We start from the raw sequence: 25,032 nt of genomic DNA on the forward strand, positions 1-25,032 counted from the left end.
TATATATATATATATATATATATATATTTGTGAGAGAGATAGTTAACATACTACCAGCTTCGTCTATTTCATTTAAAAATAAATTTAGAATATTTTTGAGAGAGAGATAGGTAACACGCTGCTCACTTTATTTATTTTATTTAGAAATAAATTTAACTAAGAATGTGAATTATTTAGGACCTTAGATACCAACCACTAGACTCTAGGGACGGTCGGTAGATTTCACGGATGTCATGTCGTATATTTTCTAAAATAGTATGTTTGTTGGTAGCTAAGTGGGTGTTTGGTCCAACGCAAAACAGACTAAAAAATTATTTAATGTGTGAAAAATACTTTTCTTCTTATTTGATTTGACAAAAATATATTTTTCTATAGAAGTACTTTTACATATCTAGGAAAAAAAAGTGACGTTTCCGTTCAAGCCGAGTATTTTTTTTCTACCGAACAAAATAAATAAATAAATATATATATTTTCAAATCAAACAAATATTAATAAAAATATTATTTTTTCCTACAACCAAACACTATAAAACGTAAATCTTCTTTTCCACCAAAAACTTTTTCCATGAAAATTTGCGTAAAATCTTTTTTCCACCAATTTCTCTTCTATGAAAAATTATTTCTTATAGTTTTATATTGAACCAAACGAAAACCATGCCGCTTGGATAGAAAAAATCATGGCGAATTCTTGTTGACAGATTACTCGTAAAACTTATGTTCCAATTCACCGCCGTATTGTAATTGATGATTTCAGAACTACACCAAACTTCTCCGAACTTTGAATAGAAAACATGAAAGATTTTCGAAACATTACAAACTGCGAATTCAAACTAAAAGCAAAGCGAGTAATGAACCGGAATTTGTACTCTCATTACCTTTTCACTTGCGGTGCTGCGTCGCCTCTTTCGCTGCTGCGGAGGAAGACGTAAAACAGGCAACATTCGATGAGAGAATTCCATTGACAACGTGTGGGTTCCTGGTTTATGGTTTAAGTCACAGCTCCAGCATCCAGGAGGCTTATTATTGAGAACCAAGCAAGGAGGCTATATAACTCGATTTATAGTAGGAATTTTTTTTTGTATTCATTCATACATACAGAGACCAGATATGATTAAAATGGTATAATATATCATTTTTTGGATAGTTGTGGATTAACTCTAACATATATCGCTTCGATTTTCGATTTCACGGAGAGAGAATATTTGTTTTTTTTTTTTGATGCGGGAAAATAGAGTTTAGTCGTTTGATATTATCGGTCTGTTTTTGTTATCTATAAGATAACTATAATTTAAATTTTTATTTTGCGAATAACAAAAGGATAACATATAAGAAAAGAAGGATAAGTATACCCAAAAATAATAATAATATATTTCGATTTCCACCTCTCAAATTATCAAGTGAAATCGTATATTTGAATCTTAAAGATAATAAAATTTCAAAATCCCACATTCCCACCTAATCTACTCATTAACTCATTCCAGCGTGTCGTCCTTGTAAACCCAGATCTAACCATTTACGGACACTTTATTAGCCCAGATCAAACGGCCCAACCCACGTGATGCCCCCTCGTGGTCGCCCCTGGTACACAGTAGCCAAGGCTCGTTTCAAGCCGCTAGATCTCGATCCAACGATCAGCGGCTAAACCGCTTGGTACAGCTTAAATAGTCTCGTTGGAACCGCTGATTTTTAAATGATATGTATGCATGGACCGTGGTCTACCGTGCACCTGTTTCTAGAAACAAAAGCCCAGAGTAAAAATAAGATTTTCATAAATAAATTGCTGCACATTAATACTATACTTTATAATACAATCTGTAATTAATAATTTTCCAAGTATTTCACGATCACTACTAAATAGATTACTATTTAGCGATTATAAAACCGCATTTAATGATTCCAAATCAAAAATTGAGATATTTAGATTGAATGGTAGCAAAATATGGTCAAGTTCATGAATGACGTGGTGGGCGAGGCCCAGTGGAAGATTTCTGTTTTCCGTGGATCGGTCTAAGTTGGTTTGAGTTTAGTTTAACGCGACCCATTTTGAAATTGAAATCCAGATCGGGCGCCAAAGGGTTTTCGTTTCGCCATCGTCGCCTTTTTAGTGTGCTTCGCTTCTCTCTCTCTCTCTTCAAGAACGAACGAACCCTCCTCTCTCTCTCTCTTTCTCTCTCTCCACTCCCCGCGAGATCGGATCGAGCGAGAGAGGCGAAAGGGGCGAGAGGGGCCTCCGAGGGCGCCTCTCTCTCTCTCTCTCTCTCTCTCTCTCTCGCGTGCGCGCCCTCGCGATCGAATACCCCCTTCGTTGATGCGATTGCGAGGGAGATTTTGGGGGCTTGGGGCGGATTCGGGGGATATCGGTGTAGGGATCATCGGGTCTAGGTAGGTTTTGTTCAATTCGTTCGATTTCATAACATTGCTCTCCAATCTCGGTTCTGGTGCTATTTTAATCCGTTTTTGTCCATTTGTTTCTGTGTTTTTGTAGCGGATCGGGGGATCTCCAATCTTCTTTTTTTTTCCGTAGATTGTAGGTTTTAGTTCGTTCTGTGCTCTAATCCGTTAGGTCGAGCAAAATTTCGGGGTTTTCGTGGAATCATCAATTGAATTTGTCACGGATTCGACGATTCACGATCGTCATTGCTCCTCCTAAATTCCTTAGTGTTTCCTAAGTTACCTGTTTTGTGTTAAATAGTGTTTCTTGGGTTAAATATATGTTTGATTTAGCTGCAATACTGTTATTGGATTTTATTTTTTTTCCCTTTTGAGTAGGGACATTTTCCCGCTCTGTGTATTTTGTCAACATGTTTGGTTGCTTCTAATACGAAACCCTTGCAAAACTCCATGTCGTATAACACTGCACATATAAAATGCGTTGTGTTAGTGATGATGATTATTTTGAAAGAGTAATGGTGAGGAGGGACAGTTTGTCTTCGTCACTTTTAGACTTGGCTAGCCTTTTTTTTTTTTTTTCCTTTTTAGAATTGCTGAATGGTTGCTGCTACAGAGATCTGTTAATTCTGAGCGGCACTCATCTTGTTTTTTTTTTCCATACTTTGAACATCTTTTTACACTTGATTTCCCGAGTTCTGTCCTTCGGTTGAAGTTTGATGCACTGCTTATGATCCTTTTTGGCTTAATTGCTACAACTACTAACTGTGAAATGCTGAAAATTCTGCTGAGAGAAACCTCAATTTGTTTGTTAGCCAGATCTTGGTGTGCATGATAATGTGTTTCTTACTGAGTTAGAGGTTCATGTTTCCTCAAAATATTCATTGATGTGGGGATGTTGGTATCTTCTGGATTATATGTTTTTAATTGTAGTAATTTCAAAAATGGAAATTTTGAGTTCACGAAATCTTCTGATCTTGTTCAAGTTTAACTTTAAGTTAGGCCTGCTATTAAATAATGAAATAACTAAAAAAATTTGGAACATAAAGGTGTTTCTTGCAAATTCTTGAGAAGAGAAGTTGCAAGATTAAGTCTTAAAGGAGACAATAGTGTGCTGGTGGCTTAGGGCCACCATGCAATAATGCTCTTGAGGGGTGCCGATTGAGATACATATGTTGTGCATGTGCCAAAGCTGTAAAGCACCTAAATTTGACGTAAACAGATAACTAGTAAAAATTAAGATAGACTGCTAGATGCTCATGCCTTCATGATCCCATTCATTCAATTTCTTAATTTCGCTCGTTTGACAAAGTGATCTGTTGCAAGTTAGGTCTTAGCTGTATAGACGTATGTTATTGTGTAGCAGGAAACATCAGTTTGAGATTAATACACCTGCTTGTGAGATTTTAACATTTTCTTTTGAGCTTAATATTTTTACTACCATTACATTTCTTAACTATAACCTTGGAACTCATGTATAGGTTCTATGAGCAATTGTTCATCTGAGTGGTCTACGATTGTTCTTCTTTGAGGCCTATCTGGCCATGAAGAAGGAGAATCCAGTGATCCCTGGCTATCATCTGGCTGTTGGACGAATTACCCGAGCTCGAGCTGCTGCCAACCATGCAAATGGTGCTTCTCTTCAGTTGGTACCACCACTTCGTAAGCCAGATCGAAAGCAGACACAGCAAGGAGGTTCAAAGAGGGCAGCTTCAGATGAGAATAGTCAGGCTGCTTTGCTCACTGTAGCTACTAAGAATAAAAAGCGGGCAGTGCTCAATGATGTTACTAATGTCTGCTGTGAGAATTCATATAGACGCTGCATTCCCGTGGCAAAAGCTCAGGTTTTGAGATCTTCCTTCCTTAGTATGCATTTTTTAAGATTTTGCAAATAATGTTATGCATTGGTGTCAAATTTATGAAAATATAATTCTTACATCCTGTGCTTCTGCTCTATTTCGAAAGTGCTGTTTTTCTTGGTATATGGATCTATAATCATTGAAGAATATGATTCATTCTCTTGATGCTTCAGTCCAAGGCCTCCCAACAAGTTAAAGTAGTAGGTACTAGCAAAGGAAAATGTTCCAAGAAGGATTTTAAGTTAGCTGCCCCTATCACTTCTGGAAGCACATTGGTTTGTGATGTCACAAGTAGTAAGAACATTGAGGGAGTTCAGGAAGTAGCAGCGTTGGAGTCAAAGGAACCTGTTACCTTAGTGAAAGTGGAAGAAAACTTCACTGAAAGTGGAAGGGACCTGGAGTGCGTCAAGGACGGGCAGAGCATACATTACACAGATTACGTCAAAGAAACTAACTTCAGAGATGAGCTCCAACTTGCAAATGATTCAAAGGAAGGTTAGGTTCTCAACTCTTTTTTGTTCCTTTTGGTTAATGTGAAATCAGTATTGATCTTTCCAAGAACCAGCCTACTTTGCCAAAACAGTATCATATCTTTAGTGCTATCTAGCATCCATAATTAATGATCCTAATTCTTCAATTTGAATATATAATATAAATCAGTGTTTTGCCTCTGCTTCAAGAGAGAAAACAGGTCCTAGCAATCCTAGTGGTGCATTTCCTTGTTTGTTGTAAATTTTTATGTGAAATGCAATTGGGTTTGCAGCTAAAAGATAGGTTTCTAATGATGCAGGGGATTCAGCTATCATGGGCATTGTAGATATTGATAATGACAAAGCCAATCCTCAAATGTGCAGCCTTTATGCATCGGAGATATATACAAATCTGTGTGCTGCAGAGGTATACATGGTGTATTTTCTCTAGACATCATATTTTCTGGATTCTAACTTCATTGTCATTAATTTTCTAGGAGAGACTAGCAAGTTGAGGCCTTGCTTTGTAACTTGTTTCTTTAGAGTGACATTTTTGATATTTGAGATGTCCTAGTTTTTAGGATTTACCAATATGCATTTTCATAATTTCATATGTATAATACTGCTTAATACATGTATGTCCTCAGCTTGTTAGAAGACCCTGCTCCAATTTTATGGAAGCATTGCAGCGAGATATCACCCAGAGCATGCGGAGTATTCTAATTGATTGGCTTGTGGAGGTGAGGAATTATTTCATAACACACTGTTAAAAGTCTACTAGCACTTTTATCTGATCCCTAGTTTGTTATCTATCTGACGCAAGTGTGAACCTTCTTAGTATTGAATTAGCTCTTGTTGTTGCCTTTTATTTTGTACTCCAATTATCTCTTTGCTCCATTAACTCCCTGTGCTGGTAGTAATAGTTACTACTGCTTTTGAAAATATTTAAACTTGGGAAGAAAGCATAGAAACTGTAGCTGATGCAATTTTGCATGCTTTGCTATTTAGAAAAGGGTATACATTTGCTTTTGATTTCATAATGTAGATATTTGTTTGCTAGGCCCTGAAAACTTGCAATAAACTATCTTTCTTCTCCTGTGATTCACATTGTAATCTTGTCTCTCTTTTTCAGGTTTCGGAGGAATATAAACTTGTTCCAGATACACTCTATCTTACAGTTTACATCATTGACCGGTTTCTCTCTCAAAATTATATCGAAAGGCAGAGGTTGCAGCTTCTTGGCATTACTTGCATGCTAATTGCCTCGTATGTTTCTCCTCCAAGTATAGTTGCTTAGAATTTTGGCTCTTACTAATTTTGGTTTATTTAATTTAACAAGTATCCTTGGAATCCTGCAAGTCACGAAGGTTCAAAACTTCAAATATATAATGGGACATTTCAGAACGCAATTTTAATCCCTTTTGGGTCTTCTTTGGGGAATGACTTGGATGATGCTTATAACAACACTCCATGTCTCACGTGTTTTGTATGCAGAAAATATGAAGAGATCTGTGCTCCTCGTGTGGAAGAGTTTTGCTTTATCACTGACAATACATATAGTAAAGCTGAGGTACTTCGTCCTTTCATAGAGAAAGATATTGCTAGAAATTCAAGCACCAATAGCAATCATAACTTCTTAACAAACAGGTGCTGAAGATGGAGACTCAGGTGCTCAGATATCTAGGTTATCATCTTTCAGTACCCACCATAAAAACATTTCTCAGGTTTGTTTTTCTTTGAACTCATTAGCAATTAGTTGTGTTTTTGTTTTCATATACTCTTCATATACATTATCTATGACTTCTGATTCAGGAGATTTCTTCGAGCAGCACAAGCTTCGTACAAGGTATGATCGAATTTAGCAGCAGGATTACTAATTAAGGTCTTGTTTGGTGGCAATTTTCTTTGTTTACTCCAACTGAGCTTGTAAGCTTGCTGACAATGACAAGAATACTGAAAGTCCATCAATTGACACATTAGTTAAATAAGATTTGAGATTCTGAAAAAGAAAAACTAGGCAGCACCAAACAAGGCTGAGTGGGTTCCTTCTTATTTATTTATATCGATTCAAATTGGCAAGTCCATTTTCTTTCAGGCGTCTTCTCTATCTTTGGGATACTTGGCAAACTATCTAGCAGAGCTGACTCTGATTGAATATAGTTTCCTCAAGTTTCTTCCTTCAGCAGTTGCAGCATCTGCCATCTTTCTTGCTCGGTGGACGCTGGATCAATCCGACCATCCATGGGTATGTCTGGATACTAGTTTTCTCCTTTTTTCTCCCTTTTTTCTTTTTATCCCTTCTGTTCTATGGACATATCTAAGCCTACCAAGAACTTGCAGTAGTAAGAGCCGTTGCATGATATTTTATTGTTTTTGCTGTAACATTTTCTATATGTATGCAGAATCGAACACTGGAGCATTATACCTCTTACAGGAATATGGATCTTAAAGCGACAGTTCTTGCTTTGCATGAGTTGCAGCTGAACTCCAAAAACTGCCCCCTCAATTCTATACGCGAGAAATATAGGCAACAAAAGGTATGCTTTCGTATTTGTTGATCTTTTTTTTTTTTTCCTTTTTCGGAAGATAAAATGCTCCTGAGTTATTTCAGTCTGAATTTGGTAAATAAGCTTGGCAACTTGATTATCCTGTACAGTTTGTTGCACTTGCTTCTGTTACAAACCCCTTGTGTATTTATGTCTTGAATATCTACAATTTCTTATGTTTTGGTATCCTTCGAGGATCTGTAATATTTTTTTTCCTTGTATTTACTTTGCTGAATTATTTGTAGCAAATTGATGATTACAATCGCCAATATATCTATTAAGGCCAAATTATGCCAGCCCACAAGTTTCTGTTGCATGTCTTCTATCTGACAGAGTAATGGTCTTTTGCAGTTCGAGTCTGTGGCAACATTAACATCTCCGAAGCTGCTACCATCTCTCTTCTGCTAACAAATGGGGTTTTCTTTCCATCCTCCAATTTGGCTGCCCACATCTGGTGATTGGCCGTACATTGTACTCACTTCTTTCTTTCTACATTTCCAGCATAAATTGCTACTCCACTGTTTATCTGTGTCGCTGTTTCCTTCTCCCTTTAATCATCATTTATCAGTTTGTGTGCGCGCGCGCGGGGTATATGCCTTTCTTCTTCCTTTTTTTTTTCCTCGTTAAATTGTGGCTCTGTTATTTACAAGCCTTTCTTCTGTAACGTAAGCTTTTTATGAGAGAGATGTGATTGGCTAACCCTTTGTTTCGAGCTTTGATTGTCGGATGTAAAGCGATTGTCTGTACGCCTATTGATATTTGTATCTGTAAGATCAAAATTTGTAACTATGGAACACAGATTTTTTTTCCTCATCATTGGAGAAGTCTCTACCACTATTCTCTCTTTCTAATTATATACATATATGTAAGTATGTTTTCTCTCTGCATGCATTTGTGTAAGAACCAAATTGGATGAACTTCTTTTGTTTTTGTTTTTGGCAGGGCAATTTAGATGTCACGTTTGAGTATTATCCAAATTCTTTATTATATAGATAGGAGTATGTAATATGTTGGAAGGCAAATACTCTTGTTGAGACTAATCCTTTTTGCTGCTCATCCTATCAGATCAATCTCTTCCCTTGTTGGAATGATTCGAGAATTGGCTTTAGGCTTCTTAAAAAATCCAATCCATATGCTGTGTCATAGAATTGAAAACGAACCGAGTACAAATAAACCAGTTCAATATTTTCACTTAGCACGGTATGAGAGTCCGATTTCGGCTCCCTTCTTAGTAAGTTACCCAATCCATATATAGGTCTTATAATCCAAAACGAATGAGTACAAACAAATTTAGTTCCCTGTCAAGCTAATCAAGAGCCAATCCTTCTACCAATAACACAAATTATACAAAGGAACAACAAACGTTATGTATCCTCCTCATGAGGCCGCGGTAGTGGTGGCGGCGGTGGCGATGGTCTCGACCTTGGGGACGTGGACAGGGAACTGGTCGATCTCGTCGATCCAAGGGTTGCAGCCCTTGAGCTTGGCGGGGTCGATTGTGCGCAGGGCCTTCCAGACGGCGCTGTTGCACTTGAAGCCGGAGCCGAAGGCGATCTGCCAGGTGCGGTGGCCGCGGCGGATGCGGCCCTTGGCCTCGGTGTAGGCGAGCTCGTACCAGAGGGAGCTGCTGGAGGTGTTGCCCCAGCGGTAGAGGGTCATGCGGGATGGCTCCATGTGCCACTCGCTCAGCTCCAGGTTCTTCTCCAGCTCGTCCAGCACCGCCCTCCCGCCGGCGTGGATGCAGAAATGCTCGAACGCCATCTTAAAATCCGGTATGTACGGCTTCACCTGTGCACGTATATATATATATATAACATGCATGATGTGCATATCTTTCGATCGATATCATTGCGATTGAGAAGTGCTCAGTCTGCAATCTTTTTCAGATATATTGAAGGATCGATTATTACAACATATATGTATACACATACCTTGTTCATCTTGAAGACTTTTTTGGCGACGAGGGTGACGAGGAAGAGGAGCTGCTCGGAGAGGGGGAGGACGAGGGGTCCGAGGGTGGTGATGTTGGTCTTCAGAGCCTCTCCCGCGACGGCCATGAGGTCCTTGGAGAGGGCGACGCCGATGCGGCCCGTGTTGTCCTCCTCCTGGAACACGCAGCCGTAGGAGCGGTCGTCTGCGCCGCGGTGAGTGCGCACGGTGTGGACGAGCTGGTACTTGGAGCGGCAGCGGTCGGAGCGGCGGTTGGTGAGGAGGATGGCGGCGCCGCCCATGCGGAAGAGGCAGTTGGACACCAGCATCGAGCGGTTGTTGCCGAAGTACCAGTTGAGCGTTATGTTCTCCATGCTCACCACCAACGCGTACGTGTTCCTGTGCACCTGTTTGTTCCATGCATTTCATGCAACACAAACGCAATTAGTTTATAATTCGATCTCTAGTTTATTCATAACTACGGGCACACGTACGTCCACCGATGAGAATTAAAGCCTTGCATGGTTTCGTAATACGTTGCTAAAATCTTACCAAGCTGCTATGAAATAATGATCGGATCGTCCATTAAACTATCAAAATAAAGACGTTTATGCCACGAATTTACAAAGTAGACCTACTTCAAATTAGGTTTGCCGTGTGGGCAATAATATTTACAAGTTAAATGCTTTACACAATTTCTACGCATTAGAAAAACAGCCCCAAATTCAAATTAGCTTTGGTGCTCGCCATAATATTTACAAGTTGGATGCTTCACAGCCCCGTGCATAGAAAATTTCTACGCGCGAGAAAAATAGTTCGTGATCTAACTGATCTGCTAGTTTTGATTTGGTCACCCACTATAATAGAAATAATCTTTACTTTTCGGATAAATTGATATGTCAGTGAATATGAGTAAGTATGCGGAAAATTCTTAGATACTCTATTATAAAAAACTTGTTCCCAGCCTATCGTACCAGTAAGACAACTATTATCTGTACCAGAACAGCTAGGGAAAAAAAATATATATTTCTTTTATTGGTTGAAAAAAATTGTGTGATGATTCAAAACGAATAAAGAAATATGCTTTGGAATTATTATATTTAACACATGTGCGGTTCACAGATGAGGTGAACCAGGTTCAGGCTATAAATTCTTGTGCCAACTAATAGCCACCTATATATATAAATATATAGATATTGAGAATTAATTGATTAAATAAATAAACATACCTACCTGATGGGGTTACTATTTATTATATGCATTCATTCATTGGGCAGTGGGAGTTAATATTTTGAGTGGAAGAGTACTATTTGCTCAACCGCTCTTGCTACGCTGCTTTGCCTCACCCTTTGTGTGGCTGTCACTCTCCCCATTTTGAGGAACATAAATTGTGAGAGACCCTACCTCCTCCTGCTTCTCACAGCTGTCAAATTCATGGACCGCATAATTTTTTTTTACTAATATAGTAATTCGTACGATGCGATAGATAATTAATTTTAAAAAAAGTGATGATAAGTAAAGAAAAAATAACAATAGAAAATGCGACGATAAGGAGTGAAATTTATCTTGTCGATAAAGGAATGTAACAGTCGAAAAAAATGAAAGAGAAACAGTTCGGCTTAATGCAGAGTTATGACCCGATTCGATTCAAGCAAAAAAAGAAAAAAAATTTGTTTGAACCAAACAAAAAAAGAAAAAAATATATGGAGGACTTGAGCCGGTTCAGGAGAGAGCCCACACTCAATAATAATTTGTTCCGTTCAAGTAAAGAAAGAAAAGAATCCGGTTCGGCTTAAGCAAAAATAAAAATATATAGAGGATTTGAAACGGTTCGGAATGGAGCCCAGACCTACCAATAAAGAGAATATTACCATGTGGTAAATTTAAGAAAAATAATATATAGATATAGAAGATATAGATATTAAGAAAAACAATAGATTGTACCTAACGTAATTAGTTAAAAATTTAATGAGTACTATTCGAAACCTAAGTACTTTACATTTCTAGCGGATTTTATTTTTTTAAAAAATAAACAGAGCAGTAAGCTGTTATCTTTTCTCTCAAAAATATTATATATAGATTCTATAATAAAGTATTCATCTTACATCCCTATATTTAAGAGTTTAAAATTATTCTTTAATTTTTAGTTTTAAAAATAAAAAAATTAATAAAATCATTATGTCAATATGGTTTTTTATTGTCCAATGCATAAATCTATACCGATTCTATAGTTGCGGAGACAACAATGCTATACTACGTAATGAAGGGTACTCTACGTTTTTGTCGGTGCCAACTTTTTTTTTACACTTTGAGAAACTATAGAAAGGAAAAAAGAAAAAAAAGGAAATGAGTAAAAAAAAAACAATAAAATCATAGTTTTGTCATGAAAATTATGCATCGACCGATTCAACTGGCCTCTACATGAGCCCATCTTGCTTTGCATTTATGTCTTTATTAGAATATATGTCAAATAGGTCTGCTTCCCTCCGTTTCTAAAATAAATTCTCTATTTGAAAACATGGAAATAAGGCATTTGACAAGTTTTTTGTGCTAGCTTTTTTTCAGATATTTATATAGCACGAGCTCAAAATGAAGGATAAAAATTTAATGGACATTGTGCCCAAACAATTTTATTTAGCTACCGTTTGGTTCAGAGTTAAGAAAAAATTAATTATTTCAGGAATATGATTAAGTTGAGGATTAAATGGGATTAAAGTATTTTTTTGTTTGGTTGGAGGTTGGAGTTAGTCCAGAATAGTAAAAAATAGTATTTGATTGAAATAGATGGGATAAGAAGGATAGTGGATAAAATAATATTTTATTTAATTAGAGTAGTGGGGTGGGATGGGGTTAGGAGAGGTTAACTAACCCCACCCCATATGGGCTATTTCGGAATAGCCCATTTGGGATGGGGTTTGCTAACTCCACCTTTTTTTGTTGTTGTTTGGGAATAAATGGGGGTTAAGGGGTTAAGAGATTGCTGGGATGGGCATCGTATGGTGAGCGGCGCTCATTCGAACAGTTGCTGTGTTAAAATGACATAAAGATTATTTCAACTAGCATCAAAACCTAGCATCAACTATTTTTTGCTGAGCGGCTCACACGGCGCCCATCCAAGCAATTCCCAAACAAAATTTGCCCATGCCCGTAAACTTTTTGTCCAAAAATGACATCTCTTCGGTAAAAGGCCGCAATAATTAAGAGCTTTTGTTTTATTCAAAATAAGCTACTGGTAATTCTTTAAATAACTCTTTTTAGATAATAATGCTTTTTTCAAAAATTTTGATGGGTAGAATAGGTTCAAATTAAGCTTTTCTTTAAGTAAGCGTTTGGTTTCTTATTTTTTCGAAAGAAAACTTTTTTATAATTTTATTTTTTGAATTAGAAAAGAAAAAATTAAAGCAAGTCTTTTTCATATATGAAATTTGAAGAAAAATTTTCACCCTCCGAAAATTTTTTTTTTAGGGCTGAATGGATGAAAGGATGGAAATGTTGTAGGGCTAAAATATATAATTGCCCACTTGGGTTAGACGGTGATAGATAGAATAGTATGTAATTCAAAAACTACTAATAGTCAAGGGGTAGATCTAAGCACCAATCCAGCAGTGTTTTTAAATGTATTATAACTCCTCTCTCTCTCTCTCTTTATATATATACTACATTATTAATAGTATCAAGTCATTTATGCTATTAGGTTTTTTCTTTTGGATGAAAGGATGTGCGAGTATGAAAATAATGGTCCTTTGTGATTAAGTGGGTGGTTGGTTGAATAATATAATTTAACGATTGAAAATGATAAAGAAAATAGATCTAGTAGTAAAAATTTTAATAGTACTAAGCGTTCGGTATTATGCACAGCATAGTACAGCATTCGGATATTTTTTTTTTTTTTTTGAGAAAAGATAGCATGTTACCGCTTCATTCATAAAGAAGGTGAATTAAGAAACAGGCTGAGGCAGCTGGGCCTCAGAGAGCATTGGGACATTTTATATATTATATATTGTATAACTAACAAATTAAAGTAGCAGTAGTGTACGTATACCAACCTGGAGGAGTTGCTTGGCGAGGTCGATGGAGATGAGGCCAGCACTGCACCCCATGCCCCCCAGGTTGTAGCTGACTACGTTCCCCCTCAGCTTGTAGTGATTCACCACCATTGCGGAGAGCGACGGCGTCGGGTTAAACAGTTCACGACGAGGACGCCGATGTCCTTCGCCTTCACCCCCGTCTTCGCGAGCAGCTGGTCTACGGCCCCGAACATCACCATCTCCGCCTCCTTCCTCGCCTCCGCCATGCAGGGGTTCGGCGGCACGTTCAGCACCGCCTCCGGGAAGTACGTCGACTGCCCCAGCCCCGACCGCTCCAGTATCTTCTTCTGGAAAGCCAAATTCTCCTCCGTGAACGTCCCCGCCAACGCCGACCGCTCCATGAAGATCTCCCGCGTCACCTTCCGCGCCTCCGCCGGCTTGTAGCACGCGAACTCCAGCAGGTACACGGCCCGCGGCCGCGTCATGAAGTAGACGGTCGTCAGCACCACCATCAGCGCCGAGCAGCCCACCACCGCCGCGAGGTTGAGCTGCAGCTGCCCCCAGATCCGGCCCAGGTCGTCGGCGCCGAGGCCGGCGACGCGGGACGAGGACGCCGCCACGAGGGGGACGAGGAGGAGGTACATGGCGTTGGAGATCAGGTAGTGGTACCCGAGCTTCACGTACTTCAGCTTCACCGACTGCGCGAAATTCGTCGGAAGCTTATTGCGCGGCGTTTCGTCGGTGCCGTTCTCGGAGGAAGTCGGTCTCTTTTCCGACATGTTGTGTGCGCGCGTGTGCGCACTTTTCTTACTCTTTCAGCTAAGAATACGTACGTGATCTCGAATTCAGAAGATCGATCGATCGAAATATATATATTACTAATTAATTGTGGTGTGGAGATTGAAATCGAGGAGAAATAGTTGTTAATCGATCTGGGGGATCTGGGGGGTGTTGTAGGGGGGTTACAGAGTGTATATATATTTATATATAAAAAGAGGAGGAGAGGTGAAGAAAGGGGGAGGATGCAACCACCCCCAGCCAACTCTTTTTATTGAAGAAAGTCGGCAGCAAGAAGGCATTGAATTTTGCCAGCCGGAGAAGCAGCCGGGTTGTGGCACCTTCCGCCTTACGTGCCCTTTTAATTTTCTACTCTTCCCTGTTGCGGGACCATTACTATGTGAAATTCCAAAATTACCCCTCTGTATATAGCTAAATTACGTCCACGTTTTGTTTTGTTTTGTTTTGTTTTTGTTTTGTTTTTTGTTTGGTGGGGACCTTGGATGTTTACCGTGTATATATATATATATATATATATATATATATATATATATATATATATAGATGGACTGGATTTATTGTATATGTACGTGCGGATGTACGTTGATGCACACAGTTTTCTGCATATTTATTAAGGATTTAAGCATGAGGTTCACAAGCATATGTAACTTTTTTGCTTCTTAATTAAATTGTGGATTAATCATTAGAATATAATTTTACCTTCTATGGATATTACATGACTTATGTATGGCTTGTCAACAAGAAAAAAAAGAAAAGAAAAATAGTGGCCTTACTTTATAAAAGCTCGCAGATGTACTTATGTAATCTAATATGCTTGAATAATTGATATGCTTAATTTCAAAAACAAATGAGTGGAGAATATTTTAGACTGAAGAAATAATTGGTTTTTCCGTAGAGTCATTGAAGCTCACTGGCCCATGGATTTTGTAAACCTCGCACTTTGATGGTTACTTCTCAATATTTAAATTTTATTTCTATTTGCTTCGGTAGGTTAGCATAATGTACTATTCCTTGAAGTGCCTTTAATTTGATTGGGAGCTTGAACTAATTATATGGACACGTTATTTATGATTGCTAAAATTGAGTTTGACACAATTTACTATCTTGTTTGATCTGACAAGCAATGAGAAGTAAGATGCAACTACTTGCTGACTTGTAAATGAATAACATTAGATTTTGATGTGACAACAAGTTCAAATAATTAAGCTCCTTGTTTTGTTTTGTTTTAATTTAGCCGAAATATTTAATATTGAATGTGGAACAAAAACATCGCTCTAATTATAAAAAACGCTACACTATTTATACACATTTAGACCAGTATTTTCGTATCTTACACTTCATTCATATAAGGACTCTTTCTTTTTATTTATTTTATTTTTTTACTAATTTTTTTTTAAAAATGTGAATTTTAGAATATATGGAGTGTTAGATATATATTTATATAGAGAGAGATAGTTTGTCTACTATATTTTATGAATATAGACCTTTTTGTACTCATAAATTTTTTTTTTGAAAAAATGTACTTATAAATTTTTGACTATTAGATTTACTTCTTTGGTCATTTTCACGCTTAAATCATGCCATTCAACCAACCATCCACTTAACTCTAAGGGACCACTATCATCCTAGCCGCACATCTCTTCATTCAATAGTCGAAAATTTATGAGTACAAAAAAGTCTATACTTATAAGAGTATATACAGTAGCTCTGGTATATATATATAGAGAGAGAGAGAGAGAGAGAGAGTCCGACTGAGATGTTCCTAATAGTACAACATTTAGTGCTATCAACTTTTCTATTGTTAGATTTACCTTTTTGATTATTTCAATCTGCTAAATTATACTATCCAACCAACCATCCACTCAATCCGATGGGACTACTATCAACTTAACCGCACATCTTTTCATCCAATGACTAAAAAGCCTAATAGCACGAATAACTTGGTGTTATTAGAAGTATATATATTCCAGTCTAATTATATATATATAATTGAGCTCCTATATTTCTAAAAGTATCAAGTTATTGATGCTTATAGATTTTCGGCCCTTGGATTAAGGGCTATTTGGTTAAGACGATAATAATCTCTTATGGTTGGGTGGGTGGTTAGTTTAATAATATGCGAGTAGGCACCAACTAAGCACTAGGCAATTATAAATGTTCATCATATCCAAAACCGTAAGTGGTTGTAACTGTAATTTCGATGGCAAGTGAGGGGTAATTTGGAGAAATCGCATGAAAGTCAATGAGACAGTATTGCCAGCATGTAGCTGGACCTAATGGAGCAAATAAAGACCTGGATCATGAATACTCATCACATGCATTTATAGGTTTGACCCAAATCCAAACCCCCACCAGTGCCATTTACTCTCAATAGTGGCACTAGCACAACTTCTCCCCTCTCTCTCTCTCTCTCTCTCTCTAAACTGTTCACTACACCGTGTGCACCTACATTCATATATGCACCACCATATATTATCTCTTGATTGTATCTCGTACTTTTAATCAAGCCGTATATAATAATAATCATTAACTGAAACTATGAAAAAAAAGAAAAAATCCAATCACAACCCAAACTTTACGGTAGTGTTCGATAATAAAATAATTATCTCGAGCATAAAAATAAGTATTTCTAGTAGGAATGACCAACCGAGATACTGTATTCATGAGAATAATATATTACCAGCACTTTTTTATAAAATTCTATACAGAAATTCTTCATGAAATCAGTTCACGATATAATTTTGTGACCAAAAAACACCACCCCGCCATGGGCTTAATTGCATTAAAATTTTGGAAAATAAAATAATTTTTTTTTTCTGTAATGATATGCTACTCAATCAATAGCGCGAAGTAAATTAGAAAATAAAAAAAACGAAGGACAGATACATGAGAGGTACGCCGATGTTCACATGCAACTGGTTCATGCAATAACTTTCTTTTTTCTTCCTAGAGACATCTCTCTCTCTCTCTCTCTCTCTCTCTCTTTTGGTTGGGGAAGTTGGAGGTTGCTAGGAATTGTGTTGCGTATGACATATAACTGTGAAAGTTAATTACATTATATTATCACTTTCAGAAACATAATTGTAACATATTATCCACAATTCCCATCTTAAAAGGTTTGGTTGAGTTGTTGCTTTCTCTGACAATTTCTTGTGCTCCTTTCTCTTTTATCATGTTTAAAATTCACACCATGGAGAAAAAAAAACAAATTTAAAAAACAAAATGATGGAATTTATGCGAAAAGATTTGCCACATTTTTCGTATTTAATATTTTGGAAATTATTTATTAGTTGGATTTAATTAAAGTGGTACATATAATTGTGTTAGTTTTTAGTCCGAATCAATAATAATGTTTTTAATAATTTACCGATCGTTTATATAGTAAGTGGCAAAGCATTTAATGGTTGGTACCTGAGAATCTGAGATTTCAAGTTCGAATCTTAATTAATTCGCATTTCCAACTAAATTTAATTTTAAATAAAATAAATCAAGCGGGTATCTCTCAAAAATAATATTTTCAATGGTTTTACTTATGAAGAAGTTGCAGGGCTCATAATTCGGGAAGTGACCCACTTCGACTTCAAAGTTCAAATTGAGATGAAACTAGAATGTCCTCTTTTTTTTTTTTTTTTTTTTAAGGTTAACACTGAGAGGTAATCATTGAAAAGTAGAGTTTAATTATATCATGATATAGTTAAAGAAATAAAATAAGCACATTCTCAAACTAGAAAAACAGATAAAACTATCTCAAAACTAAATAAAAAGGAAAAATAAGGATGGTGGTCAACAACCTAATAAAAGGAAAAAATGGAAGATAGTAGGTCCTCCAACTTAAGTATTGACTAATACATAAATTTGACTCTTACACTTTATAACCTATTAAAAAATATATATATATGGAGAAGATTATGGACAAAAATAATGACTTAGATTTCGCTCTCGTTTCAACTCCCAACTGTAAACTATATTGGAACGACTCTATCTCTAAATCTACTAACATGCAGTTCTAATAGTAATCATAAAATTTATAGCATCTAATATAAAAATGAAGAAGACAAAGTTTTAAATAACGAAAGGAAGAAGCAGGGGCGGAGTCATCAAAGGGCCTACAGTGGCCATGGCCCCTCCTAAATTTTTTAAAATTATATAAAAATTTTTTATAATAAAAATTAAAATATTATAAATTTTAATTTTAGGAGGCCAAATTAATTTTTTTAATAAAATTTGTGTCTCAATTTTTTTTCTAATTTTTGGTCATTTCTCTTCAACTCTTATAGTTTTGTTCATCTTTGAACATATTGTCATTATTATTATCAGTAATAACTGATTAGTGAATCTGACAAATTTTTTTTTCTTACTATCCGAGGTCAAATTTTTTTTCTATAAAATCTAAATCTTGACCTTCTCGAATCTTAATTTCTGACTTCGTCCCTGGAAGAAGCAAGAAGCTGGCGAAGAAACTAGATGAATGCAATGAAGATATTCGAAAAGATACATTAAGTGTATTAAACAATAAAGTAATAGAGAAAGGAAAAAAATAAAAATTCAAATCCGTTGGTTGGAATTTGGCCAGAGATCCGACCGAAGTTCAGCCAAAAACGAGAGAAATTGGAACATCAGATATGAAAAGTAGCATAATAGCTAGTGGTTTTGTTTGGAATCTAAATGTAAGATCATGAACCCAGAATCCCGATTGCTGCAATTTGGTCCTAAAAGGAGAAATTGAGTTTAATTTTATCCCAATCACAATTAAATAACATAACATAGTTAAAATTGGATCGATCCAAATAACTTGCTTCAACAGTTAATTGGGAAGATCACATGATAAAAGAATACAACTATCTTTCACTATTTAAATATTTACTCTATCAAGTATTGATGATTTTTTTAAAAAAATTAAACCACGGCAAAAATTTTAAAATTTTAGAAAGATAAAAGATTTAGGACTAAACTGCAGTTATTACGTTACCAAATTCGCTAACTTCGAAGCTCGACGGAAAACCCTACCTTTTTCTTCCTCCTCCGATCCGGGAGAAAACCCTAGATATGGACGGCCACGTCTCCGCCCCCGTGCGCTCCCGGAGCTCCCAATCCCCCTCCCCCTCCCACTCCGCCTCGGCCTCAGTCTCCGCTTCGAGCTCCGCCCACCACAAGCGCAAGTTCCCCGGCGCCTCCGCGCCTCCGCAGCCCCCCGCCGCCCCCTTCGCCCTCTCCGACCCCGGCGCCATCGCCTCCAACGACGACCTCGACAGCGTCAGCGCCCGCGAGGAGGACGATGACTCGGAGGAGGAGGAGGAGGAGGACGACGACGACGACGAAGAGGAGGAGGACGAAGACGAGGACAACGACTCCATGAGAGACTTCACCGCCGCGCGCCTCGAGGGCGGCGGCGGCGGCGGCGGCGGCTCCGGCAATCCGAGGAGCTCCAAGCCGCCAAAGCCCGAGACGAATTCGTCGGTGAAGATTGAGAATTCGGGTGGCGGAGCAGCGGAGGTCGGCGCAAAGGACGAGCGCGGGACCGGGGGATCGTCCGGGCAGCAAACCGCTGCGCCTGGCGTGAGCTTGATGCCGGGGATCATGGTGAAGGAGGATGCGGCGAAGGGGATATTCACAGAGAACATACAGACCAGTGGGGCTTATAGTGCAAGAGAAGAAGGGCTGAAGAGAGAGGTAAAGAGTTCTTAATTTTTTTTAAATTTTTTTTCTGTTCTGGAGGGTAATGCAACAATTATGCACATAAATATGTAAATCTCTTACTTCGTCTTGTGTAATAACTTTAATTTTGTTTTACTGCACTGCATTTGAGTATTCGCGGCACGTAAATTATGTACTTATGATATTACAGTTCAATTTATGAAGAATATTAAGATGAGCCCTATTCGACTTACATGACAATGCAAGTTACTATTTATGCTTGTAATCTCGTAGGAAGATGCAGGAAGACTCAAATTTTTGTGCTATTCAAATGATGGAGTCGACGAACACATGATTTGGTTTGCATTTTTAGTTCATTCCCTTCCATTTGTGAGACATTTACGATGGGAATTGTTGTTTGTGATCAAAACTTCATTTCTAAACTTCTCAGGTTGATTGGATTGAAGAATATATTTGGTCGGCAACTCCCCAATATGCCCAAAGAGTACATTGTTCGCCTTGTTATGGATAGGTAGAACAGCTCTTTTCCCTTCTTGCCACTGTTTTATGAAATGTGCATGAATTTATATGTTCTTGTGCCGGTTATGAGTTTTGTTGCATGTTCTGCCCCTTGTACGTGTCAGTAATATGACTGTTACCTTTAAAATATTGCAGAAGCCATAAGTCCATGATGGTTATTAGACATAACCAAGTTGTCGGAGGCATTACATACCGTCCTTATTATAGGTATGCTGGTAATTTATCATTGTTTTATCGTTTAATAGTTTTTAATGGACATATATTGCCGTCTTATTTAAGGTATTCTGGTAATATCGTTGTTTATCTATAAATGGTTTGTATGTAAATAATGGTGCTTTCAGATGGACCTCTGTTTATAGGAGCCATTTACTGTTTTTTTTTTCAATATTGCAGCATATTTGTAAAGGGTACCTTTACCCTCCATAGTCATCCTGCTTGTACCTAACTTATAATTGTAGGAATGGTTTAAATGGTAGTGATTTCAGTTTCTTTTGGGCCATGTTCGTCCATGCTTTTTCCATAGCATGTTTATCAGTCAGTCTTACGTTTGGTTAATATGGACCTTTGTTGATCTTTCCTTACCTGGAACTCTTTACTCAACCTTAGCAGGCTAGCTGAAAATCTTTGTTTCATAACCCATTAAATAAAAAAAGATTTGCTATATATCCTATATTCTGTAAATAGCTATTTTCTTAGTTGTCTTCAATGTTGACATGAAAACTGTGTGCTTAAGTTTCAACTGTAGTCATGATGTTACATCATTTTTCTTTTCTATGTACCCCTTATCCGCCATAAGTTATTGTATTCATGATATCTTTTTTTCTTTTTTTTTTTTCCCTTTTCATTTTTAGTCAGAAGTTCGGAGAGATAGCATTTTGTGCTATTACAGCGGATGAGCAAGTTAAAGGTTATGGTACAAGGCTAATGAATCACTTAAAACAACATGCTCGTGATGTTGATGGGCTTACTCATTTTCTAACATATGCGGATAACAATGCAGTTGGTTATTTTGTAAAGCAGGTTCAGTTGTCTGTCTTTTATCCCCTTGCCGCAGCATTCTACATTATTAATTATTTGAAAGTTTCCGTTTTAACAAATTTTTAAATCATGCTGGTTTTACTTGTCATTTTACTTCTAGATCCTGAAATTCTAATCTCTTCATAATTTTGCTGGAGATAAATTTTAATGGAGACGATATGCACTGGTGAGCTTGTGTTTTTAGTATTTTGCGGCAAACTTTTCAATTACCATTCGAACTTGAAGACTTCTAATTTTTCTCTTCTTCTCCTCTCTCCTTCTCTCTCTCTCTCTCTCTCTCTCTCTCTCTCTCTCTCAATAATCCTGCTTCTATGGTGAAGACTGCTAGCTTCTTTTATAAGTCCTTTGTCGTATCATTTCCGTTCAACTTCATAGCATTCATGAAGAATGCTTTGGCATGCAGTTAATCTTAAGTTAATTATATTTACTTAATTACTCCATTTAATTATGGACAGAGTGAATGTATGTCATCTGTCATTCTGTTAGCTTAACTATATAACATGCTTAAATTGTAGGGCTTCACAAAGGAGATTACAATGGACAAGGAAAGATGGCAAGGGTATGCATATCATTTGTCATCCTATCTACTTTCTGTTCCTTTAAGTTGTTATTTGTCTGTGTCACTAGTTGAAATTTGTATGTTATACTTTTCTCATGAAATTTTTGTCGGTTGTACATACCGATTATGCGGGAATGCAACCAAATGCAGTATGATTCTGCACAAGTATTCTTATTAATAATTTGCTTTATGCCACTTCACCATTCTGGTCATATTACAATATGCTAGTTGTCTTGCCTACCATTCTCTTTTATGTAATGCAGATATATTAAAGACTATGATGGGGGGATATTGATGGAGTGTAAAATCAATCTGAAACTTCCATACACTGATCTGGCAACAATGATTCGTCGACAAAGGCAGGTACAAATGTCAGGCATAGGTTTCATGGAGTAATATTGTGATATTTTGTATGTTAAATTCTTTCCAGACGTATAGTTTAATGAAATACGTGTTTTGTTGGTGCATTTTATATGTGTAGGGAAGTGTTTTTATAATCTCAAGTTCTTGACTATGTAGGCAATTGACGAGAAGATTAGAGAACTCTCCAACTGCCACATTGTCTATCCAGGAATTGACTTTCAAAAGGTTCTATATAGTCCTTTACGGTTAACTCGCAGAATTTTGTTCTCATTCACTTGGGCACCTCTTCTTCGAGTGATAGCTTTGCCATTTCTCTGCAAAATTTATTGATCTCAGTATATATTCTCGTGTTAAAACATAAGATAAGCAGAAGTTTAGGATGGATTATCATATCGTAAGAGCCTTACCTTGCATCCAAATCTGAGAACATTTGGCTAGGTAAGGTGTCTATCCTGACTAGATCTAATTACAAATGAACATGTATGCCTTTGGTTTGGAATTTGGGAAATAAATACTAGTCAACGTTCACAAAATAGGCTGGTTTCAAATATCAAGTGATGTTTCTATAACAATTGAGTGATCTGTCTCTTCTTTTGGTTTTTCTTCAAAAGATGGATTGGATAAAAATGGTCTGATGAATATATTTTCTCGTCTAGAAAGAAGCTGGAATTCCAAGGAAAGCCATAAAAGTTGAGGAGATTCCTGGTCTTCGTAAGTGAAACCAATTTTAATTTTTGCCCATTTCAGTCAAGAAAAATAAAGTTTTTTCAATTATTTTCTTTTATTTTTAATAACTTAACTGAGATTTCCTGTTTCTTGATGACTTGCATTTACAATGCATAAAACAGTATACCTGTAACTCGTACACTATGATTGTGCACCACCAGTAGTATAACCAGTAATCTTAATTCCCTTCAGGATTTTGTAGCTGTACTAACAATGTAATTAATTAATTGTGCTTTACTGATAATGCAAGACTAGCAGCAGAACGCAGAGTGAACTAACTTTTTGCTGTCAACTGCTACTTCTGTTGGCCCTTAATGAGGAACAGAAACAGCTATGCTTGTTGGTTGTACTTCCTTTTTTTCTTTTTACCCTGTGGACAGCAATTGCTTTTTTCTACTCAATGTAAGCACAGTACTGAAGCTATTATGCTGTGAAACAGGGAGAAGGCTGAAGAAGGTTAAATTGCTAAATCTATTATGCAATTAAAACAGGGGCTAGAGGGAAGATTAAAATTTTGAACATCTAGCAGACTCTTATTAGGTGAAATTCTGTTAGATTCTAATAGTATGTTAAATCCTTGCTATACACCACTACCTTTAAAGTCTGTGCTATTATGTTAAAGAAGCCATATTCTTCCCTACAAAGAATTTTTTTAACAATTATACCACTTTTGCATCTATTGGTTCCAACTCTAGAACATTTAATAGTCTTTCATTTGTTGGTGGACGATTTTGATTTGTGGTGATATTGCAATACAGGAGAGGCTGGTTGGACTCCGGACCAATGGGGACACTCGAGATTTTTTAAAACAGCAAATGCAACTGACGCCATAGCCTATAGGCAGCAGTTGAATGCCTTTATGCGAGGGCTTTTAAAGGCAAGTTTTATGTTTTGTTGATTTCATACAATATGTTAAGTTGGGTACTGTTGATTATCATCTTTCAATAGAATAAATATATTGTGTATTTATTTATCATTTTTTTACCTCTCTTGGTTATACATATTGGTTGTCTTCTTGTTTCACAGTTCATGATTAAACCTATCAAAACCTGTTTACCATGTCTTTTCCCTTCTCTTCTTTTTTATGTTAATATTGGTTATTATGCTGAATTGCTGATATGTTAATTAACATTTTGATTATCAAGTACAATGCTATTTTCTTTTGATGTTTTTATGGAGATTAGATAAGTATAACTGAAATAATAGCTTTTGACAGATGATGAATGAGCATCCTGATGCTTGGCCATTCCGGGAGCCGGTAGATGCACGTGATGTTCCTGATTATTACGATATCATCAAAGATCCAATGGGTTAGTTGCCAAGCTCTCGTGACTTTTATTCGTGCAATACGATATCAACTTTAGATTTTGAGAAACATGGATAAATATCTGTTATAGTATACAATTTTTATTTGGTGTTCTATACTACCTTCCTTATATATACTTTTAATATTAATTGCATGCACTTACATTACAGATTTGAGAACAATGTCGAAGAGACTCGAGTCGGAACAGTACTACATTACCTTTGAGATGTTCGTTGCTGACATGAAGAGAATGTTTGCGAATGCTCGCACCTACAACTCCCCGGAAACCATATACTATAAATGCGCTACAAGGTGGGCTCTCTTCCAGTAATGTTGCTTGTTGCTCGTTCTTTTTCATTTTCCAAATCTTTATCATCTTATATATGGTTACTTTCTTTTTTTTTTTGTTTTTTCATCCGTAGGCTTGAGAACTTCTTCTCCAATAAAGTCCAGGCTCATCTTTTTCAGACTTCGAACAAGAATTAGTCGGAATGACATGCGATCGCCGAGGAATATAAACGGGCAGTATGTGGTGAAGGATTTGAGAATCCAAGAATTGCGAGTGTATTAGGTGGTTCTTACCTGATTATTAACTTATTTAGAAGGGGAAAGGTCTAGAAATGTGTATCTTCCTTTTCTTCCTTGAAATGCTTATGAAATGTACTAGGCAGAAATTAACCTGACAATTACTTGTATAGCTTTTCAATTAAAGTTATTTATGAGTGTTAAAATATGATTTGTGCCTATTAAGCCTGGTGCTTTGGGCCCATTTAAGATCCATGTTTTAGTTTTCTACATGTAACTATTCATTTTTGAAACCCGACGTTATTAGTAGGTTTGCTGTATAA

At 36.9% G+C, this 25,032-nt stretch overlaps 4 protein-coding genes across 4 annotated transcripts in view; 2 read left to right on the forward strand and 2 right to left on the reverse strand.

The window, feature by feature from the left end:
• LOC109714472 (F-box/FBD/LRR-repeat protein At1g13570-like) overlaps nucleotides 1–959 on the reverse strand; it is a 4,624-nt gene extending 3,665 nt beyond the window's left edge. The window contains exon 1 of the mRNA XM_020239115.1: nucleotides 876–959. Coding sequence (XP_020094704.1) covers nucleotides 876–959 — 84 coding nt within the window. The remainder of the gene's footprint in view (nucleotides 1–875) is intronic.
• On the forward strand, nucleotides 2,080–8,076 carry LOC109709242 (cyclin-A2-1-like). The gene is made up of 12 exons (XM_020231373.1): nucleotides 2,080–2,382; nucleotides 3,870–4,232; nucleotides 4,421–4,742; nucleotides 5,038–5,144; nucleotides 5,365–5,457; nucleotides 5,850–5,983; nucleotides 6,212–6,287; nucleotides 6,365–6,441; nucleotides 6,530–6,563; nucleotides 6,813–6,962; nucleotides 7,120–7,254; nucleotides 7,615–8,076. Exons 2-12 carry the CDS (start codon nucleotides 3,933–3,935, stop codon nucleotides 7,669–7,671), a joined length of 1,485 nt encoding a protein of 494 aa, XP_020086962.1. The 5' UTR covers nucleotides 2,080–2,382; nucleotides 3,870–3,932; the 3' UTR covers nucleotides 7,672–8,076.
• Nucleotides 8,375–14,234, reverse strand: LOC109711475 (3-ketoacyl-CoA synthase 11-like). Its single transcript, XM_020234525.1, is given in 4 exon segments — nucleotides 8,375–9,051; nucleotides 9,195–9,599; nucleotides 13,239–13,375; nucleotides 13,378–14,234. Coding segments are annotated over 4 exon segments (1,575 nt in total). The 5' UTR covers nucleotides 14,000–14,234; the 3' UTR covers nucleotides 8,375–8,640.
• Nucleotides 18,974–25,032, forward strand: LOC109711468 (histone acetyltransferase GCN5). Its single transcript, XM_020234518.1, has 13 exons — nucleotides 18,974–19,688; nucleotides 19,947–20,011; nucleotides 20,104–20,184; nucleotides 20,328–20,399; nucleotides 21,044–21,212; nucleotides 21,746–21,789; nucleotides 22,053–22,152; nucleotides 22,309–22,377; nucleotides 22,809–22,863; nucleotides 23,637–23,755; nucleotides 24,095–24,188; nucleotides 24,355–24,496; nucleotides 24,607–25,032. The coding sequence occupies exons 1-13, from the start codon at nucleotides 19,065–19,067 to the stop codon at nucleotides 24,668–24,670; spliced, it is 1,698 nt and encodes a 565-aa protein (XP_020090107.1). The 5' UTR covers nucleotides 18,974–19,064; the 3' UTR covers nucleotides 24,671–25,032.

This window comes from Ananas comosus, linkage group 1 (assembly GCF_001540865.1).
Source record: "Ananas comosus cultivar F153 linkage group 1, ASM154086v1, whole genome shotgun sequence".
Taxonomy (NCBI): Eukaryota; Viridiplantae; Streptophyta; class Magnoliopsida; order Poales; family Bromeliaceae; genus Ananas; species Ananas comosus.

Excerpts from the sequence above, each read along its gene's own strand:
- LOC109709242 (XM_020231373.1), top strand. The coding sequence starts at position 3,933 with ATGAAGAAGGAGAATCCAGTGATCCCTGGCTATCATCTGGCTGTTGGA. Across the intron at positions 6,288-6,364 it reads ATACATATAGTAAAGCTGAG|GTGCTGAAGATGGAGACTCA; the intron begins GTACTTCGTCCT and ends CTTAACAAACAG. Across the intron at positions 6,564-6,812 it reads CAGCACAAGCTTCGTACAAG|GCGTCTTCTCTATCTTTGGG; the intron begins GTATGATCGAAT and ends ATTTTCTTTCAG.
- LOC109711468 (XM_020234518.1), top strand. The coding sequence starts at position 19,065 with ATGGACGGCCACGTCTCCGCCCCCGTGCGCTCCCGGAGCTCCCAATCC. Across the intron at positions 19,689-19,946 it reads AAGAAGGGCTGAAGAGAGAG|GAAGATGCAGGAAGACTCAA; the intron begins GTAAAGAGTTCT and ends GTAATCTCGTAG. Across the intron at positions 22,864-23,636 it reads TGAGGAGATTCCTGGTCTTC|GAGAGGCTGGTTGGACTCCG; the intron begins GTAAGTGAAACC and ends ATTGCAATACAG.